The sequence below is a fragment of the Armigeres subalbatus genome, chromosome 2, assembly GCF_024139115.2.
Source record: "Armigeres subalbatus isolate Guangzhou_Male chromosome 2, GZ_Asu_2, whole genome shotgun sequence".
Classification (NCBI taxonomy): Eukaryota; Metazoa; Arthropoda; class Insecta; order Diptera; family Culicidae; genus Armigeres; species Armigeres subalbatus.
In genome coordinates this window covers 87,536,365-87,559,555 of record NC_085140.1, presented here as the reverse complement: position 1 = coordinate 87,559,555, position 23,191 = coordinate 87,536,365, and the positions used below count along the sequence as shown (strand labels likewise).

General features: G+C 38.4%; 1 protein-coding gene across 9 annotated transcripts in view; it reads left to right on the top strand.

The window, feature by feature from the left end:
* The first annotated feature begins 3,183 nt into the window (after positions 1-3,183).
* Positions 3,184-23,191, top strand: part of LOC134209755 (intermembrane lipid transfer protein Vps13) — a 63,698-nt gene continuing 43,690 nt past the window's right edge. For all 9 annotated transcript variants that reach the window (XM_062685773.1, XM_062685775.1, XM_062685778.1 and 6 more), the window contains exon 1: positions 3,184-4,023. In XM_062685773.1, the coding sequence (XP_062541757.1) occupies positions 3,924-4,023 (100 nt within the window). In that variant the 5' untranslated portion in view covers positions 3,184-3,923. The remainder of the gene's footprint in view (positions 4,024-23,191) is intronic.

The following is a 23,191-nucleotide window of genomic DNA, read 5'->3' as shown; positions in this document are numbered from 1 at the left end:
AAGCACCTTAACAGAACTTCAAAGTTCACTTTTGTGCTCCAGCCATGCAAAAAAATTACTTACAATGCAATCTGATTAAGCCAAAACACCCCATCTTATCCGTACTTTTGGTTGCTTGGGATGTATTCATATAGTACTTCCGCAACAAGCTGCATACGATAAAGAGGCAAATCTTAGTTGATCACTTAAATGAATTTGATTACGATCAACAAATAGCGTTTACAAGTTATTAAGGAAGTAGTACACCAAACCATATAAGTTTGCTGTCTTGGCTAGCCATTGGAACAGTAGTTATTATAAGGTTATCAGTGTTGGTAAAAACTCAAAATCTCAAAACTCATTGATGATTCAAATCAAGCGTGAGTTGAAACGCACCCAACCCAACACCTAAAAACTCATGGATGAGTTGAATCATCCATTTGAATCATCGTAGGTTTTCTTTTGTTCTCCTTCGTTAAAAACAGTGAATTGACGTTTGTCGCATAAAATATTAGACACTCTTTTATGTATAAGCAATAAATTGCCCCCAAATTAATTTCAAACGCGTTTTAAAACCAAAGTGATTTTTTGGCAAATGAGTGAAATGATGCGTTTTAGCATGAAAAATTCAAGCGTGATGCATTCCTTTAAAATCGCAAACGATTTCGTTCGCACGGGAGGGCTCGTTGATTGAGTTTTATGAGTGATTTTACCAACACTGAAGGTTATAATTCAGATGTCCCAATTTGAAAAACATAGAAATTTAATTACGAATTGAGATAGATGTTAAAATGCTTTTTGCGTCTTCGCGCAGAGAGCACGATTCTTATTACCGGGTAATTTTTAATTTTCTAACTATAGGAACTCTTTTAAGTTTAATTCGGGAATTGAGACATATCATGAAACACTTTAAACGTTACTTGTTTACATTTCATATAATTAATAACTTAATGTTATTTAAAAATATTTTAGAAGTGTTCCGGTTCCCAATTGACGAATTCATGTAAAAAGGTAAAAGGACGAAGACATGCAGTGGTGCGATAAACAACACTAGTTTTAATCATATACGTTTTGAATTTAAAACGGGCATTTTAAAATCGTCGCTCTATATTATTTTTACCCTATTTTACCATGAAAGAAATTACAGTCACTCTCAAAATTGAGCGTACAGTATGGATTAGTTGACTACATTCGAAAATTTCAAAGGAAATTAAATGGTTAGCTCGGTTGCTTTTAATGCATTTCAATATTCATCCCTTCCTTAAATGTATGCGTACATAAAATTGTTGAAATTTTTTCTCTAAAATTCATTTATTTGAAAATAATCTCAAAATACACCTATTAGATGTGACAAAATTGAGCGTACAGCGAATTTTTCTCTATAAATTTTCTTATTGTAAACACGATTAATGTATTTCAATATTGTTTTTTCATGATTATATTTATAATAATAAACATCCGCTACTTAAACATTCAATGTTTTGAAATTAAACCATGTTTTAATCAAAATGGCGAACAAGTGAGAGGTAAGAACATTGCTATTTAACAATTCAATGCCTGTGGGCAAAATAAATGCTTTAATTTGTATGTTTCACCGGCATCGTATCTTATATATGATAGATAATCGAAATCGAGCGAGACATACGATTAATTTGTCAAAATTCAGTCGGTAAATGATGAAAACAGATGTAAACATACAGAGAAAACGACAAATGTTAGGAATGACATAATTCAAATTTAGTATGTTTTCAACTTAAATTTGTTTTAAATCTCGATTATTGTCTCAGGTCTATCATTAAGAGTAATATTATTGAATTCAATCATTCACAGTCAAATTCTAAAAGTACAAGGTGTATGTTAAGGTACCGAACATAAAAACAGCTTTTCAATCCCGTAGAGCACTTCTGATTGAATATTGAAAAGATAGCTTAAAATCGTAATTTCATAATTAAATTTGGATTGAACTCCACGGTCTGTTACCATAAGGGAAACGATTGGAAGATTTCCTGGTGGCGAGTAAAAATAAACTTTTTTAAGAGTTCGGCAGCTTATTTAATGATATCTTGATGAATTTAAATGATTCAACCAAGTTTGTTCCTACGGTGAGTGAGTCTTCAAATATAAAATGACATCTTATAATGTACCCGTGTGCTGCTCTTTTATTAATATTATTATTAATGAGTGTCCTGCGCTTAGAAGCTACCTATACATCGACTTTTAAATAAAGTTATACTTAATTTGAAATATGCCGTTCCCAACATTTGTCGTTTTCTTTGTGTGTTTATATCTGTTTTCATCATTTACCGACTAAATTTTCCCAAATTTATCGTATGTCTCGCTCGATTTCGATTATCTATCATATGTAAAACACGATGCCGGTGAAATCCATATCTTAAAGCATCTATTTTGCCCAGCACACTGAATTGTTAAATAGCATTGTTTATACATCTTACTTGTTCGCCATTTTGATTAAAACATGGTTTAATTTCAAAACATTGAATGTTTAAGTAGCGGATGTTTATTATTATAAATATAATCATGAAAAAAACAATATTAAAATACATTAATCGTATTTATAATAAGAAATTTTATAGGGAAAATAGGCGTATTTTGAGATTATTTTCAAATAAATGAACTTTAGAGAAAAAATTTCAACCATTTTATGTACGCATACATTGAAGGAAGGGATGAATATTGAAATGCATTACAATCAACCGAGCCATCAATTAAATTTCCTTTGGAATTATCGAATATATTCATCTAATCCATGCTGTACGCTCAATTTTGAGAGTGACTGTATTTGTTTCTCACAACGCATGTCATCTTATTTTTACCTGTCCAATTCGACAATCACAGCCCATAGTAATATTCCTACTACGTACGACTACAACGGTACCGATAGTATTTTTCATTCATCGTCACATGTTGAACCACTGACACACCGACACAGTTAACACGAAGCAACAGGTGCCTCGTGCGTTCGGGTGTTTATTTACTAAATACGGCTCTCTGATTGGTCCACCAGCGGGCTTATCAACAAAACTTCGGTCCGTACCGGTTGGTTTGTTTACGGAGCGTCGTGCCGAAGCTACTGGCCGAAGTGTTTGTGATGGTCGTAGTTTACTACGCAACGATGAATCCACGGGATCCACCGCACATGACTCGACACCGTTTGACAGTCCGAAGCAAAACCAGAACGTCGCTTCGCTCTGTCAGTTGTGGATGAGAATCGCAATGTGCTTGTTGTACAGTTATTTTCGGAGCAGCTGTTGACGCAGCAGAGTGTCAAAAGTTGTTTTTACGTTGTTTAGGCAAAGGTGAAGGTTAATAGACTGCTCAGATAAGTGAGGAAAAATTGGAATTTGGTTCGGTTATCGGCTGCATTCGCGGCTCCCGCATTGTTCAATTGCTCGCGCAGGAAATGCACCACATAGCGGAAGTGGAAGTTACAATCGGTAGAGGATTAGAGAAGTGAATTCTGCTACTGAAGTAAAACTTGGTGAAAATGATGTCATCGGCCATTACTACTGTACTCGGTGTTCTTTTCTTGTTCTATGTAAAATGACGAATCAATGCAGTAAAACGACACTGTTGGGACGAGAATGATGTGGCTCTGCCATGTGAAACCGTGTGCGAATAGTGATAATTTGTTATATTTACCAGCGGACAGGGCAATAAAAAATTGAATATTGTTATTGTTATAAAAAGGAGGAGTGAATCTGTTTTCTGTTGCATGGAAAGGAGACACATATGGGAAACGTAGCGTGTAGTGTGCAGATAAAGTAGTACCGCAGCTGTGCTCGACTCGAAGAATAAGTAAAAATAGAAGTGTAGCACATACTTACAAATTGAATCATAACATATTGACCCCAAGTTCATATCACTGGTGATTCGGGAATTTGTTTAGCCAGCGTGACAAGCCTTGCAAAGACTACGTGTCCACGATGGTATTCGAGAGTATTGTCGCCGATGTGCTGAATCGATTCGTCGGCGAATATGTGGAAAATTTGGATAAGAAACAGCTGAAGATCGGAATATGGGGAGGTAAGTGCCTAATCTAAGTGAATAAGAGGATTGAAATCAAAGGCAATGTTTTTCGTATACCTTAGACAGTGAGTTAAATGATGCGATGCAAATAATGCGTTATATCATTTAGCAAATCGCGTTTCTTGGCCCATATGAGACGACGAGCTATTTGCGTGCTTCATTGAATACCAATGAAAGCGAATGTCCATGAGGGGAAAACAAGTTGACCGAGTTGCCAGACCTTGAGGGTTTAAACTCGGATTTGTTTATATGAGGTTCGTTTAGATGTAAATAAACAGTTTTTAATTATTTGGAGCAGCTCGTATCGGTAATTTTGAAGTTGAGATCGATGTAGTCATCCATATTGTAATCATTTTGTAGCAATAGCGCCACTCAGTAGAAAACCTAAATTTGACTGAAGGCCAAATTTGTTGAACTCGACCCAAAAAATCAGTATGTTATAGCTTGTTAGTTCTGTACGGGTCATGTCGATTTAGATTTTTTTCTCTATTACTGAGACTCAGCCCTAAGCTGTCTCGTCTCGTGGTTCGATTTGGTTTTGTTTTGTAGCAATTGCAACATAAAAGATTATTTACATACCTTTTTCATGTTTTTGTGTAAAAATCAATTATCAACCCACCAACCAACTTCTAGTAAGTCCAGTTATAATTTTCATTTTTTTTTTTGGCCCATTATTACCACTGCCACCAGTATTTAGATCTATTGTGACTTATCCTCTTTATTATATGCCATAATACTGTATTGATAAATCACTACGGGAGTGATCACCGTTAAATTCACGGGTTTTCCTATTCAGAAATAGCATTTCGAATGAAAATTTAACGTATTACTTCAATGGGAGGAATAGCCCAAATTTCCATTGGAGATTATCCTCTGAAGAAGATTACACTGTTTTTCCGCCCCTATTTCGGTATCCTAGTACAGTAACCATTCGCTAACTGGGCGCTTTCTAACTGGGCTGCTTTTTGACTGGGCGTTCGCTAACTGGGCTACGAATAGCTCCGCCAGTTATAAAATGATTTTTGCCTCACCCAAGCCCCATAACTAAAATCAGACGATTTTCAGAAAATCACCATTCAGTTAATCATATTTAACTTAGTTTCATAGGGGCGTAACTGTATTGATCGATTTCTCTTCGTCGATGCTTTCTTTTTATTATTGTACCGAATTGCGCTAGTTTGGCGATGATTTAATGGTTTGGTGTGATAAAGAATGATTGTATCTTGCATCAGAATCAATAATCACGGTTGTAGCTTTTGAGTTATTAAAAAAAATATGAAATCGATTAATGCAGTTACGCCCCTATGAAACTAAGCGCGAGAAAACCAAATAAAAAAAGTCATCCAGAAAAAATGTATAATCATTCAGATGATAATTTAAACAAATGAATAAGTGACTGAATTTTATCCTAAAAATTAAACGGTTACTGGATGGTAGACTAATCCAAATCGATTAAAATGAGGAGGAAGTTAGTATAGCTGATGAGAGTGTTTTCAATCAAAAAATCAAGAAAAACAAAACTATCCAATCTCATGTTTATGTATATAAACTTTATTTTTGTGTCTTAGAATATTGAATATCAAAATGACGGTTTTATCAGGTTTGTATTATTATCAGGACGTTTATATAAAATGAAACATTTTGGAACTCGAAACTTTGGAACACTATTCGAAGAACAAAGTGCCTGGGTCTAAAAGACACCCCTGCTAATAGAAGACTACATACTAAAACCATCATTCCTTTTAGCTCTCACAGTAAGCGGTTTGCTATACAGTAATATCTCGATTTTATCACCCCCTGGTGAATTTTGGGGTGATAAAACAGGGTATGTGACAAAATTGGAAAAAAATATTTTCATTTTTTTAATTCGATTCACAAATATGAATCATTTTATGCCTTGGAAAGGCCAAATGCGTGAACGGTACCCGTTATTACTTGTCGAAATTGCTTACAGAATATTTCCCAGATACTCAGAAGTCGTTCGTAATAAACTACAGGTGTTGAAAGTTATTTCATGAAAATCAATATTGTTTTTGGTATTATTTACGAAAATAAAAAGAATGACAATTTTTTTTGGGGTGACAAAATCGGGTCGAAAACGTGACAAAATCGGGTCGAAAACGTGATAAAATCGGGGGTAGACAAAATCGGGGAGTGATAAAATCGGGTCAACACTGTAGTTGGGCCACTTTTATTGATTGCCAGAAACTTCGCCAGCCCTTTGTAGGTGCATTTCATCGGAAGATCGTTGTTGAGGGTATTATCTAGGAATAGAAAATAATATTTAGTTTCCCTGGTACTTTGTAGCCTCATTGCAAAATAAATAAACGCACAGATCTAATCTAAATCGACAACAAGCAGGTTGCGATTGTACATTATACGCCGAACCACAGTTGTGAACCGCCAGAAAAGAAATCCAACAGAAAATTTGTGTTGGTGACTAAATGATGCGCGCAAGCATTTTTGCAACGGTAATCTGGAATGGAACATGTTTGCCTGTAAATATTTAACTGTAGATGATCTTCGATAATATCGTCACAATTTGAAAAAAAAACTCAACCAATCATTTTTCTGTTTTTTATGGCGGTTTCTTGAATATTTATGAAAGAAAAAAACTTGCCAACTTGCGAAAGCTTTACTGATTGCTCAGCCTTTTGACTTTCATGAATCTGAATTCTCAAATAGATGATTTTCGTATAATGAGAATCCAACGAATTGTCATACTGTCCTCGACTGAAATTAGCTAATAGAGAGAGTTTGAATGCAACGTAAGCTACTATTTGTCATATTTGCATTCAACGCCTTAATGATTGTATATCAGGTTCGAGCATTAAATCATCCAAATGGGTATATCATTCAATATGAGTACCTTAGTATCCACATTACAGATCGCTGAATGATTTTTTATACATATTACATTGATATGCGGATGATTTTGTTCAGTGCAGTTAAAAAGCAGCCAATCGTCAAAAATAAACACCAAAAGTAGTTTGACATTTCATTGTCAAAACTAGCAAGGAGCATACAAAAGGGAGACTAATGAATATAATTGCTTCTCGAGCAATATGGGAATTGACTACAGTGTCGATACATCATGTCCGCCTCTTTTAACGTCCACGCTTCATGTTCGTAAAGGGCCACTAGTAGAATCAGAGTTTTGTATAGAGCAAATTTCGTTTTCGTCTCCATGTTGTAGGACCAAAGCTGGGTACATAATCCGTAGAAGACCCTATTCGTAGCACGAATATGTATTTTCATTTCACGGGCAGCGCCATCGTCGCATGCCACAAGCGTTCCAAGGTAAACAAATTCTTCAACAACTTCAAACACATCTCCATCAAGCACTACCTCAGCACCAACATCTTTCTCTATATCTGCAAACATGTGCTTTGTCTTGGTAGAGGGTTAAGTCTATCGTCGGCGTCTCCCTCTTCAGTGGTACAAAAGCCTCCACTGCTGCTCTTTGATTGATTCCAATGATGGCGATGTCGTCCGCAAAGCCCAGGAGCATATGCGACCGATGATAATCGCGCCCTCGGGTGCAATATTGCTATAGCTTCGAAAGTACATCACCTTGCTTCAATCCGTCTAAGGTCACAAATGAGGTTGACATTTCGTTTTCAATCCAAATACTTGATTTCGAGCCATCAAGCGTTGCATGTATTAATCTAGTCAGGTTCCCCGGAAAACCTTGTTCGGACATTATCTGCTACAGCACATTTCTTTTCACTGAATCGTACGCAGCTTTGAAATCAATGAACAGATGGTGACCCTGCAAGTGACCGCAGGCTAAGCATCTGATCCATCGTTGATCGGCCCTCACGAAAACTTAGCTGGTATTCGCCGACGAAAGACTTCTCAAGAGGTTTCAGTCTGTTAAACAGGATACGCGACAGGATTGCCGAGTTCAGATGGGTGATCCCTCTGTAATTGGCACACTATAATATGTGCCTTTTATTATAGATTGGGCATATGAGACCATCCAACTAGCTGGTAGACAGTTCTTCATCCTCCTATATTTTCTGGATAATGTGGTGGACCGATTGATGCAGCTGCTCACTTCCGTGTTCGATCGTGATCTCCAGTTTAATTGTTTTCAGCTCCTTTAGAGCCTTATTTACCTCATCCAGCGTTGTTAGTTCCACAGCATGACCGTCGTCATCTATGTCCATTCTGATCCTTAATATGTACACTAGGGTGGCTCAAAAAACACTTTCTCAAATTGTTTGATGGGCGGCCAATCAAAAAAATTGAACAAAGTTTTTCTCATACTAATTTGAGCCACCCTAATGTACACCTTAATTTCCACCGTTCAACAAATCTTCGAAGTGGTCTTTCCACCTGGCTGCCACCATAGTCTTGTTAGCAGCAAATTCCCTTCTCGGTCATTGCACATGGCGGGTACTGTCGCAGTTTTATGCTGCACGTCATTGACAGTTGCGTAAAACTTCCGCATATCGTTTCTATCCATGTTCTCCTGCGATTATCATACACTCTGCGAGCTGCCTTTTTTTCAGCGGTGTATTCGTTTCTCTCCTGCCCTTGCTACACTGTACCGCTCTCTAATGCAACGGGTGCAAGCCACTAGCATTCGACTCCTAGCCAAAACTGCAATTTCTTTTTTTCAACGCGATGTTTACATATCTGCCCCTTTCAATATCTGTTTCTATAGGAAGGATGAAAGGCATGCTATTAAAATTTCAAGAAATATTTATTGTGTGACAGGACATAAAAGTTTGCAATAGCTGCATTATTATTGAGTTTATTACCTCTGTCAACTCGGTGAATTAAAGGAATTTGATTAGTACATTCAAAGTTAATTGCCTATATGCCGGGTATTAAGCCACCCGGAGTGGAAATTAATTACTATGTCTGAAACTTGATTATGCATATGTACAACATGTGATAGATTTAGTTCGGAAAAGGTATTGGAGGGTAACCGCCCCTTCGGTGGGGTTTGATCCCACGACCCCAGTTCGCATGACATGTCATGCGAACTGGGGTCGTGGGATCAAACCCCACCGAAGGGGCGGAATTTGATTAGTTTATCGACTAGTCATTATTGCATACATCTATTAAAATAATTTAGAAATTTAAATTTCAAAACGAAGCACAACATCTTTTCATGACTGATTCTCATGCGAAATTAATTAAATAACTTACGATTCTTTTATTTATCGCTTGAGAAAAAAAAAGCGCTTTGCTCTCAATCTTATGATGATCACCAGGGTTGTAAATATTCGACAGCACTGGATGAAGGTGACGTTTTTTTTATCATTTTCTTCCTGCTTTGAAATCAACCTCACATTCCCGGAGAAGCAAAAAAGTAAACAACAGAACTCACATCACCCATCCACACTTTTGTAAAGCGAAGCTAAACGGATTGGACTAGTCATCAACACGTCGAAAACGAAGTACATGATAGGAAGAGGCTCAAGAGAGGTCAATGTAAGCCACCCACCACGAGTTTCTATCGGTGGTGACGAAATCGAGGTGGTTGAAGAATTCGTGTACTTGGGCTCACTGATGACCGCCGATAACGATACCAGCAGAGAAATTCGGAGACGCATAGTGGCTGGAAATCGTACGTACTTTGGACTCCGCAAGACGATCCGATCGAATAGAATTCGCCGCCGTACCAAACTGACTATCTACAAAACGCTTAAAAGACCGGTAGTTCTCTACGAATACGAGACCTGGGGTGACATTGTGCATCTCGAATCGAATCACTCGATTCGTAAGTTTTTGGATTCGTTTCGAAAAAATTGCGGCATTATGTATTTCGTTCGACTTCATTCAGTCGCAGTTCAAGATTTCGAATGGCGCTGTACTAGCTCAATCGAGTATCTATGGTGGGGTGCAGATGGCGGACGGTACGTGGAGGAGGCGAATGAACCACGAGTTGCATCAGCTGTTGGGAGAACCATCCATCGTCTACACCGCGAAAATCGGAAGACTGCGGTGGGCCGGGCACGTAGCCAGAATGTTGGACAGTAATCCGGTGAAAATGGTTCTCAACAACGATCCGATGGGAACAAGAAGGCGAGGTGCACAGCGGGCAAGGTCGATCGATCAGGTGGAGGACGATTTGCGGACCCTCCGCTGACTGCGTGGTTGGCGAAGTGCAGCCATGGACCGAGCTGAATGGAGAAGACTTTTATGTGCAGCACAGGCCACTCCGGCCTTAGTCTGTTTATAAATAATAAATCACATCACCCACTACGCTGCGAAGATAAAATTTACCACAGCAAAATGTACACATTCACCCAGCAAATTGAATAAAAATCACCACGCGTTTAAATGGGATACTCACAGTCATACGGTAAGGCGCGAACTAAGCAGCCTGTCAGAGCGACTTGTGAGTGGCTGAATACGAAATTGAATGGTCGGTGTTGGAAATGATTTTTCGACTGCACCGAGTTGCACTCACCACGGCGGCGATGAAGGCGACTGCAGATTATACTGAGATCCATGTTTTTCACTGCATTGACTGCGAAATATTTCTATCCTGATCACGACCTCTTGCAGTACTGCTCCTAGCAGCATTTTTGTCTTTCCGTGCCAATGACAGGGTGAAAGAAGCTAACTCTTCCGATCTGCGCGATTGCATCCCCGATTACAATCTTTACATCGTGTGTTGGGCGCTCTCCGAAGGCCTAATCAAGGCTCTCATAGAACGCATTCTTCATGTCATCGGGCTTATCGTTCGTTGAGGCATAGATGCTGATCAGGCTGTATGTGAAGAATTTTCCTTCATTCTCAACACGCAAACGCGGTCAAGCGATAAGCATCGGCTCCCACCGGATAACCCGTTTCATCTGCTTCCCGACCACCATTAATCCAACTCCACGTTCTGCTCTGTCACCGCCGCTATAGCAGATATGCTACTTGAATGAAGTGTTTGCGATGGGATCAAACGCTCGGATTTCACACTCTCCAGTTTTGGGTAACCGTATTTCCTGGATTGCTGCTACGCTCACGCTGAACTTCTGCAGCTTATGAGCCAGGAGCCCAACACTTGCGGGTTCTTTAAAAGTTCTTACGTTCCAAGATCCGACTTTCCACTCGAAGTCCTTTTTCCGTTGCCGTGTCTGTTGCGGTGAAACCTTCCATTTGCTCTACTTTTGCATCGCTCTGCACTCTACAGTGTACACGGCTTTAAATGGGGATCTCGATCAGATTTTTGCACCTTTGAAGAGGAGCAAACCGTCCCCTTCCCTGTCCGCATACGATCATAGTTCCCACTAGGGTTGGTTACCCGATCTTCCCTAAGGTTGCTCGTGTCCTAGCTAGCACTTCAGGAAGGTAGGTATAAGAGATGCTGGGTGAGAGGCTAAGGACCGCAAAATGGAGTCTATTTTATTCCTTCAGGTACACGAAGTACTAATTGTACGCTTTACCCAGCATTTGCATAGAGACAAAAGTTCGAAATAAGCAAGAAAATGAAACGGAGAGAATCATCTCGCCAACACAAGTTTTAATAATTCCTAAATCAAGATTTTTTATCTCCAACAGATCTATCTAGACATTCATAATATTGTTTCATAGTAATTATTTCTTCTTTGGAATCATTTCTTCTAGTAATTATTTTTTCGAGTGGAATTCTAACAACGAACCATAACGCAGAGTTGTAGAAAAAACTGCACTAGAAGTCCACCATACAACACATTTTGAAGTTCAGCTTTTGGAATGAGTTATTGATAAACTACTAAACGATCGAACGCAAATTACTAAATGATCGATAACATCCTTGACCGATTTCATAAACCGTCATTTTCCAGGATGCTTTCAAGTATTGCATATGAAGTATGAGATCAGATTAGATTAGATTCATTGAACGCCAAAAGCTTTTTGCCATAATTACACAATTAGGTTGAAATAGTCTATTTTTTAAGCTTTATTAAGGTGTTTTGAAATAGTCTAGACTCTAGACTAGAAAATAAGAAGACGATAATATACAAATTTACTCACAGTGAGTGTTATATGTGTAATTAAAAATATAATTATAATAAAAAAGATCAATCATGATACATACAAGCAAAGGGGGTTGTTTTTTGCGAAGTATCCTATGCGATAATTTTGGAAATTGCGCGGGTTTTCTCCCGCGATTTTTAATATGCATGTAACCCTCACGTAGCTCCATAAAGTGTACACACGCTCGTGCCTACCAAGTAAACGAAATTGAAAAAAAAACCCTCGCGTATACAAAATCAAATCTTGTCAAATTTGCGTTGAAATCGTTTTTTTTACGAGGATCTTGGATTTACGCGGTAAAAAATCAGTGTACATAATGAAAATAATTTTAGGGAACGGTTATCTACAGATCAATATCGGATTGATAAGCGCATGCAATGAAAAATGTTTTAATTTACTGATAAAGCATGGCCCACTTAGTAATGGAACAAACGTTTTTGCTTATTACAGCGCTCCTAGTGGACGGTTTCGGAAGCTTTTGACGTTTTCTGTTAACAATAAGAACGGCAAAAACAGAGTTTTTTTTTTCGGTTCATAAAACGGTCTTGTTCAGGAGGCATTCACTATGCAAGAAGAGCGTAGGCTTAAAATCGTGCACAGTCACTTGGATAATCCAACCTGGACCGCATCCAAGCTGGCAAAAGTCTTGAATTTTCCTAGAAACACCGTATGGCGCGTGCTGAAAACTTACAAGGAAACTTTATCGACAGCTCGAAAGCCCCAAATCAAACGCCGGAGTGGAACTGCCAACCGTCAGCTCCATGGAAAGGTCGTGAGGTCCATCAGAAGTAACCCAGGTATGTCCGATCGCGAATTAAGCCAAAAGTATGGTGCCGCCCGAAGTACAGTGCAGCGAATTCGGTACCGTGAAGGCTTACAGGCATACCGCGCCAGTAGGCAACCAAATCGGTCGCTCAAACAGAATACCATAGCTAGAACTCGTGCTCGAAAACTGTATGACAACCTGTTGACCAAGTCCGATGGATGCATACTTATGGATGATGAAACCTACGTGAAGGCCGACTTCGGACAGCTTCCAGGACCAAAATTTTATAAAGCAAAGGTTCGAGGAGCTGTCCCTTCCAGATACAAATTTGTTTTTGCGGATAAATTCGCACGCAAATATATGATCTGGCAGGCACTTTCCAGCTGCGGCAAGAAGACGAAAGTTTTCATCACTGAGAAAACGATGAACTCGCAGGTTTACAAAACCGAGTGCCTCCGGAAGCGAGTTTTGCCCTTCATAAAGTCACATAACGGTCCAGTGACATTTTGGCCGGATCTTGCGAGTTGTCACTACAGCCGGGAAGTGCAACAATGGTATAGCGACAACGGAGTTCAGTTTGTTCCAAAAACCCTCAATCCGCCAAATTGTCCCCAGCTAAGACCCATAGAAAACTACTGGGTTGTTATGAAGAGGAAGCTGAAGGTCAAGGGAACTGTCATCAAAACGGCAGCTCACATGAAAAATTGGTGGGATAAAATCGCCAAAACAGTGGACGAGACCGTTGTGCGTCGCTTGATGGGACGTATTAAGGGAAAAGTTCGAGAATTTCTTCGAAACCATGACGAATAATTCTATTCGTATTTTTTTCTTAAAATATAATGAATTGTTTGATGTTGAGATGAAAAAGTTTTTAAATCCGTTAATTCAAATCCGAAATAAACCCAAATAATGTTGTTCCATTACTAAGTGGGCCATGCTTTAAGTTATTTTGCTGGATAATCTTATAGGGTACTATTACTATAAGCTTTATCACGTGGTAATGAGTATTTTAATGTCAACGTATACACATCTAATTTTCACTAGGAATGATGTAGGGTAGAGTCTGGCAAGATAGAACTTTCAATATCTCAGAACCAGAGCATGCTAGTTCAACTTTTGGCAAAATTGTGGCTTTTTTGTAGAAGACAAACGTCACTTTTTTCCAGATTACGGCAGAACAGTACCATATTTCAATCAACAACTACAACTAATGGCATGAACCGACGCTTATTTCTGTTTATCAACAAGTAAGAAAATTTCGCAGGAACAAAAATAGAATACAATGAAGAACAAACGCATACCTAAAAGACAGATTAATCCACTTCGCGGTGACGATGCCTTTCTCGATTCAATCATTTGGTTTCGATTTAGTGTGATATACATATTATATTATGGCTCTTGCAAATGCTGTAAAGCGTATCAACCAATCAAAGGCTCAACACATCATTTTCTTCATAACTTTTGAACGCAATGACCGATCGTGATTATATTCAATTGTGATCAACTAGGATTTGTCCCTCGTCGAATGCAACTTGTTTGGGGTCGTTCAATAATGTCGTCACAGGTTTCAGGGGGAGGGGTCTAAGATTTTGTGACAGTGCATATACTAGGTATACAAAAAAGTGTGACAAAGGGGAGAGGGGATCCAGATATCTCAAAAAGTAGTGGATGTCATATTTGAATCGCCCCTTGCGAGAAAATCGGTTAAGAATTCTCGCTTAGCTTTTCAAAAGGACCTAAGAAACATTTTTTTATGATTTAATTTGAGTACTGCAATCAAAAGCATTCATATTTTTTGATTGCACTATTCAAATTAATTCATAAAAAAGGGCTATGTTTTTGGGTTTTCGTTTGCACATACACACACACACAGACTGACAGACATTTGTTCAGCTCGACGAGCTGAGTCGATTGCTATATAACATCACGGGTCTCCGAGACTTCTATAAAAAGTTCGATTTTGGAATGAAATTACAGCCTTTCGGTACCACTTTGTATAAAAAAGGTAAAAACTAATTGACTCTTCCCTCTTAGTTTGAACACAAGCGTGCTTCTAAAGAAGCAGTCATCTACTCTTTCGCCTTATTCCAAGAAATCGTTTATTTTTAAGAGAGTTATCTACTCTTAGACTTGGTTCCGGGCAAATTAGTGCTTCAAAAGAATGAATGATTTGCTCATTAGCGGCTGTTCACAAATTACGTAAAGCAAAATTGACCAATTCTAGACTCCCACCCTCCTCGTAACACTTTGTGTATTTGTATCAAAATTATTTTTATGAACCCTAACGTTTGAACTGACCCCCTCTATAGCGTTACGTAATTTGTGAACAAATCCTTAGCCTGATTCCGGGCAAATTATTTTAATTTTTCTAACTCAAATCAAAAGCTTTCCTTTTTAAAAGAAATCATCTGCTCATGGCCAAGTGCACTTGCCTTATTCCTGTTAATGTAGGTGTGCCTTTGAAGAAGTAGTCACCATTTCTATTTTTTAGTGGCCAATGCGTGTATTAAACTAATAAGCTATCCATAGGGGCCGTACACTAATTACGTTAGCATTTTTTCTTGGTTTTTCAATCGTCTCCCCCCGTGTAAGATTTTTCCCATGCAAATATTTTTTTATTTATATGGAACGTAAGAAAACGGCAGACCCCCCCTCCCCCCATAACTGCTTACGTGATAAGTGTACGACTCCATATCTGCTTTGGTCATCATGCCAAACAGCCCAAGTTTTAAACTAGTATGGTAAACGGCACTTGGACACCCAACTCATTGGGACAAATAAAATACCAATCTGCCTCGAAATTTCACACTGTTCGACAAGATTGAACGTTTTTAGGGGAAGTGTGAACCGCATAAGAAACGTATATTAAAACTAGATGCACCTGCCATACTCTATCAAAATGAAATTTTATACTCTTGTCGAGTGACAATGAGGTAAATCATTTTTCAAATCTGGGTGGCGATACGTATTCCGAAAAATACGTATCCCAGGTCAATCGTTAGTCATGTCATGTCGTGAATCGTTATTTAAGCTTTCCTTCAGATAAGAAACCAATCCAGCGCCGCCACTTGTGTTGACCGGCTTTCTTTATCAGTTTTGAAAACCGTTGAAAAGTGCTAATAACACCAATTTGTAGCGCGTTCCAAACAGGAAGTCCCATTGTTTTAATATACGGCACATTATATGTTTCATTCTGTTTCCATTTCACACAACATTGTGAAATTTTACAATCATGGACCTAATGTTGTTGATGGCAGCGAAACCAACTCCCCATAATATGTTTGTTCTGCTGTACTCGAATAAACTCCAATACAGAAAAATAATCGAAATTTTTTGCTTAAATACTCAGCTGTAAAAGATACGGCTACAACGTAAGACTATACCGACTGTGTTCGATTCTCGGTCCCGGTGTTACAACTAAGTTATTTCAAGAAAAACTTGTGAATATCTTGGCTGTGCATATGCACAGAATATGTTTCGAAATGGACAAATTGATATGAAATTTGCGAAAAAGAATCCACGTGTCTTGGAGGCACTCGAACCCTCAACCTCCTACTCTCTAGATAGGCGTGATAACCCCTACACAACAAGACCACTTAAAGGTCACGTTTGCGGAAAAGCCATCAGAATCCGAGTACCAACCTCCACCGCGGTTAGCTCTCTTTTTTGCAAATTGAATATCTTTCGGATGCTTGATTTGTCCAATCTCCACATGCGCTTTACTATTGTATATCCACAGCCAAGCGAGTGCACATTGTTTATTAAACGAGAGGATCGCACTCCATGCCCCCCAGTAACTGTCTGGGCGGGACGGTATAGAATGCAAATTCAATCGCACTCTGCTGTGCCAAAGGCTTGCTTGGCTAAAGCATTTGATGAGTTTGATTGCCTTTTTAACGTAAGCGGTCGCGTGTACTCAGACGGTACTAAATGGTTTTCGTACGGCCGAGTTGCCGAATAATATGCAATTAATTGTGAATATGTTTTGGTGTACCTAATTCCAATTTTTTATTCGGTTAGAAGTTTTAAAGGAATTTCTTGAACTTGATTTGGAATTATTGGGAAACCTAGATAAATTCTTGTGAATTCTATTTTCTTAGGCCTCAGATACGACAGGGTAAAAAACAGTTGATTATAAATGGACACCATATAAGAACTCTCCAAGAACTAGCTTTGATAAAATTAGAAAGGTGCCGATTTTTGTTATTGAATTCGACAGCACATGCAATTTTAAAATTTGGGGAGACCTGATCCCCTTTCTATGATATCTACGCAATAAATATTTTTTCCTGCCAACCCTTCATCAAATCTGTCAAATCTACAAAAAAATAGAAGCCTGAGAACAAATTTATATTTTTTTGAATTTTTTCGCCAAATGTTTATATGGGTGACTAATGGGGGATCAAATGTCCCCATATTGAGGCAATAACTTCAAATCCAAATATCCTAAAAGTTTGATGGAATGTTGACATTTCCATCAATACAAATCATTAAGCACATTTATGGCTTTGTGCTGTGAAAAAACGAAAGCATTTGGTCATTGTTATGAAAAGTTATTCTAATTTTGCGTGGCCAATAAAGGAATTTAGAAGGTCAAAACATACAAACCGCCCTGCAGAATAAATAAGGTTGTCAATCCAAAAAATAACTCATCACATAAAGGTCATTTGTATAGAGGATCTATACTAAAAAATAAGCTAGAACAAAACTACTTTAGTTCTCGATAAAACAGGGGGTGATCATGTCTCCCGGGGATCAAGTCTACCCACCTTCCCCTACTTTGTCTTAACCAACATTTTTTCTCTTTGTCCTTTAATTTTATATGGAACATTTTTATTTTTTCTGGGTCGCTTTTACTCTATCGTCACTGTTGCAGTGTGATAGCTCACCTACTTGTGACCAAACATTTGTATGGCTTTGTGTCACTTCAATATGTGCTGCTGTCGTGGCTCCCGTCTTGGAATAATAATGCAACATTAATAATGATAATAATACAATGCAATGGGGTCTCGAGTAGTCTTGCGAGCAAAGGCGTGGAATTGTCAATCCGGAGATGGCGAGTTCGATTTTCGGTCCGGTCAAGGATGTTTTCGGGTTGAAAAACTTTCTGGAAGAACATATATTGTACTTGCCACACTTGATACATACCCATGCAATGGCGGGCATATGTGGGCTTCATGGCCGTGCGGTTAGCGACGTCAATTGTCTAGACGCATGTGCTATGGAGTGTGGGTTCGATTTCCCGCCCCGGTAAGGAGGAAACTTTTCCTGATCCTGATCCTGTGTCCTGTCCGTTGTCTCATGCTAGGTGTTAAGTGTTCAGTCTGTACGATCTCTGGTCGAAGACGGTGTTCCTGTCTTTTCTTTTCTATAGAAAAGCTTTCTCAATCAATAACTGAGGAAATGCTAATAGAATACTATGTTGAAAAGCATGGAAAAAAGTTGATAATCAGGCCAAGTTCCAGCTGGAATGTATATCCATTGCAGAAGAAGAAGAAGACAATGCTGCATTTTGTCTCGCTAGAGTCGCTGTTTGTTTTTCCACCGGCTTGGATGAAACCCGACCCGAAGTAGTCAACAATGACAACCACATCGTCTATTGGAATAAATCGCGAAATCACATTCAATGGGCGAGTTTTACGGAATCATTTAGGCCATATGGGAGGGAAGTTCATCATATGTGATTCATAACTGTTGAGTATTTGAATGGGAAGCTACTCATTATCATCCATACGATACCGAAATAGATGGGCAAACATTTGTTTGGCAACACGAGATGAACGCCTTTCAAAATCAGATTTTTTGATGGAGTTTGATTTTAGAAAACGTTAACCGCATATGTCTGTATTTTACTGGATTTTGGTGCCATATAGGACGTATCTAGGCAGAACAAGAGCTAAAGCTCACGTAACATTTTTCATCGCTGCTAACAATAATTTTTTTTAGGAGTTATAAAAACTGGAACAAAGGCGATTCAGGAAAACGACTTTAGCTTTAGAAGTTTTGCTGTGAGAATTATATTACACATATTAGTTCCTTCCCGCTCCTCACCACCCGCAGTCCAATGGCCGAGCAGAACGAGTAGTCAATTCCCTCAAGCGTGGCTTCAAAAAGCTAGGTACAGGGAAAAACGTACATACACTCCATCACTTGCACACAGTCATTTCAATAGGATCGGAAATGGAAGTTTCCAGCAGATGGGTTTCTCGGAAGACATGTGCGCATGATATATCAATGGATGATATTTTGAATGAAAATGCTGTCAAATTTTGTCAGGAATTTCCATTGGAAACTCATCTGGCATCTAGAACGGCCTTCTGGGGAGATGCTAGTTTAAGATTGAAAATAATTCTACCCACACAATCTAAATCACTATATCATATTCTGGGCCTTCCGAAAGATAGTTTAATCATCTTTAAGAACGTTGCCTGTGGCTGTGGGGGGTTACCTTGCGGGGAGGGGGTTTCATAAAACAGGGCACAAAATCAGTGTGTTTTATGCTTATGTTACTTTATATCTGAAAATCAACGATTTTAAACTGCGCCTTTTCAAGAATGTTGCGCAGGAAGGCGTGTGCTTTGACATAAGATATTGATTTATTTAGAATTGGACCGCTAGGTTTTGATATTTATGAAATCATCACGCTACGGTTACGCACGATATTCCGATATATGGCGGTAAAATATTAAATTCATTAAATTTAAAATATTGTTATCGCAAAAAATCACCACCATTACAAAGTGTAGTCCTAAATACAGGGTGTCAACTACCTGGAAAACCTGAAAACCCTGGAAAAATCAGGAAATTATTATTACTCGGATTACAGTCCATACGAAGCAGCTGTTAACGAGCATGCGGGTCGGTTTTTACGCGGATTTTGGGATTTACGCGGTTTTGAGATTTAGGTTTTAATTTTTTACGCGATTTTTCGAAAAAGTCTTGAAATCACGTGAAAATTGTAAAAAGTTGATTTTTTATCGATTTTTGCAAAAGTCGTTTTTTACGCGGATTTCGGATTTTACGCGGTTTTCAAAAAAAAAAAAAATATTCTAAGTTCTTTTCAAGGGAAAACAGAATATTTAGAGTAGAGTGGGGCAAGAGTGCGCGTGGGGTAAGAGTACGTTTTCGATTTTTTGAAGTAATAAAAAAAAACTATCAGCACTGCATCAGTTTGACAGGTATTGTGACCAACTTTTATCATGTGTAATTGTAAACGATTTGAATAAACAACAAGGGAGATAGTTAGATAACTTTTTGGCCATTTTGCTAAAAATAATTGGATTTCCGCAACTAGTATTTCATTACCATATATACGTTCAATCAGGTGAACATTATACCATTTCGATAACCTATTGTATAGAGTACTTTATGGTACAGAACACCAATCCGGTTGATTTCCCAAGAAGTCAAAACCATTACTTGAATAATTTTTGGGACTGTGGGGTAAAAGTACGCAGGAACCGGTGGGGCAAGAGTACGCATTTGAATCTTCAAGTTATGATGTCAAACCCGTATCTCCGGCCGAAATAAGACTTCTTCCAAAGCGTAAAGATCCACAACTAAGAAAAAAGGAACAGAATTCGAAATTATCACAAGTTTTTAGGACAAGTTGAAGTAATTCGGTGTTAGAAAGGACTTAGCGAACAAAGCACTGAAGCGAAATAATGAAATTGTATTAGGACTTGTTGTACACTTAAACATAGTACGAAAACAAAATTTCATCGAAACGTTTAGCTGGGAGGGGTTGTGAGATGTGTGACGATTTATAAAATTTTTAGAGGATTCATACAAATTGTGTAATTGTGTGGGGGTGAGGGGGTGATGAAATAGCCAAATTTTACGTTTCGTGATTGGTAGACTTTCTTTAAGGAAAATGCCTTTGTATACGCCACGCGAAACCTCATATATATTTTTACCTCTGTAGTTTTTTGTATATATAAAAAACAATGGTTTTTCGTATGAAAGTGCACATTTTTAGGACCCCTCCCCCTTTAAGAGTTACGTAATCTTTAAACATTCCCTAATATATGCTCATTAAACATCAATTAAATGTTATTAACTCTCATTTGTGTTAATATATACTTAAAGCACATGATTGGATAAATGCGTACTCTTACCCCACCCGATGCGCACTTTTACCCCACCGATGGGGTAAGAGTGCGTTTTTCACTTGTCTTGCAATTAGGGTTCTACTAAAACTAAATAATTTCAATATTTTTTCCACTGGGTAACATAAAGGAAGAGTATATGAATCATCGACACTGATTTGATATGCAGAAGCTTGCTTCATAAGGGCCACATAATCGATTGAAAACTAAGTGCGTACTCTTGCCCCACTCTACTCTAATGGAGGTACGATGCTGGGTCATTAGAGCGAAGGCCGTCAGTTCCGAAGATCATTTGGCCACACTCGGTAGCCCAATGCGAAGTGAGAAGGGAGAAGTGAGAAGTGAGAAATGAGAAAAAAGGTGTAATATGTGAGATGTGAGAAGTGAGTAGCAAGAAGAGAGAAATGAGAAGGGAGAAGTAAGAAGCGAGAAGTGTGAAGTGAGAAGCGAGAAGTGAGGAAATGAGAAGTGAGAAGAAAGAAGTGAATAGTTAGAAGTGAGATGTGAGCGGTGACAAGTGAGAATTGAGAAATAATATGTGAGAAATGAGAAGTAAGAAATAATTTGTGAGATATCAGAAGCGACAAGTGAGAAATGAGAAATAATTTGTGAGAAGTGAGAAGCAAGAAGGGAGAAGTGAGGAGAGTGAAGTGAGAGAGCGAGAAGTGAGAAATAAGAAGGAAGAAATGAAAAGTGACAAGTGAGAGCCGAGAAGTGAATAGTTAAAAGTGAAAGCCGAGAAGTGAATAGTGAGAAGTGAGTAATGAGATAAACATGTGAGATGTGAGAAGGGAAAACTGAGAAACGAGAAGCGGTAAGTAAAAAGAGGAAAGTGAGAAGTGACAAATGAGAGATTTAAGATACGATAAGTGAGATTTAAGTAAGAAGTAAGTAGTGTAAAGTGAGAAGTGAGGAATAAGAAGTGAATAGTGAGAAGTAAGAACTGAGAAGTAAGAAACGAGTGGTGTGATCCGAGAAGCAAAAAATGAGAAGCGAGAAGGAAGAAGTAAAAAGTGGATGAGAAATGATATGTGCGAAGTGAGAAGTGAGAAATAGGAAGGGAGAAATGATAAGTATGAAAACAGTAGCGAGAAGTGAAATGTGAGATTTGGGAAGTGTGAAGTAAGGAATGATATGCGAGTAGTGAGAAGTAAAAAGTGAGCAGTGGAAAGTGATTTTTGAAAAGTGAGAAGTGTGAAATAAATAGTGAGAAGTGAAATGTGGGAAATCAGAGGTGAGAAAGGAGAAGTGAGAAGTAATATGTAAGATGTAAGAAGTGAGAAACAAGAAGGGACAAGTGGGAAGGCAAAAATGAGAAATTAGTAGTGAGAAGTAAGAAGCGAGAAATGAGCAATGAAAAGTGAGACGCGGGAAGTCAGAAGTGAGAGGCGAGAAGTGAATAGTGTGAAGTGAGAAATGAGATAAATATGTGAGATTTGAAAAATGAGAAGTGAGAAACGAGAAGTGATAAGTGAGAGTCGAGAAATGAGAAGCTATAAGTGAGAAGTGAGATTTAGAAGTGAGAAATTCGATACGAGAAGTGAGGTGTAAGATGTGAGAAGCGAGAAGTGAGAAACAAGAACTGATAAGTAAGAGCCGAGAAATGGGTTGACAAGGAATTCAATACGAGAAGTGAGATTTCAGATGTGAGTAAGAAACGAGAAGTGAGAGCCGAGAAATAGGTTGGCGGCGACAAATGAGAAGTGAGGAATTCAATACGAGAAGTAAGATGTGAGAAGTGAGAAGTAAGAAGCCAGAATTGAATGGAGAGAATTGAGATGGGAGAAGTGAGGAGCGAGAAATGAAAAGTAGTAAGATGTGAGAAGAGGAAGGCAAGAAGGGTGAAGTTAGAAGATAGAAGTGGGGAGTGGAAAGTAAGAAGTCAGATGTGAGAATTGATGACCGAGAAGTGCAAAGTGAGAGATGAGAAGTGAATAATGAGAAGTGAGAAATGAGATAAAGATGTGATATGTGAAAAATGAGAAGTGAGATTTAGAAGGGAGAAGTGAGATTTAGAAGTGAGAAGTGAGACATTTGATACGAGAAATGGGATGTAAGATGTGAGAAGTGAGAAACGAGAAGTGATAAGTGGAAACCGAGAAGCGAATGGAGAGAAGTGAGTTGTGAGAAGTGAGTTATGAGAAGTGAAGAGTGAGAAATAAAAAGCAACTTAAAAGATGTGAGCAGGCTTCGGAATTCTCATATGAATAAAAACCTGCGATAATCCATTAAGCGGAGTTTGATTTTTCATGTTGCCCTTTGAGGAAGTATTCTAACACAACATTTTTATCTGGCGGGTGATAAATTCGTGAGCGCC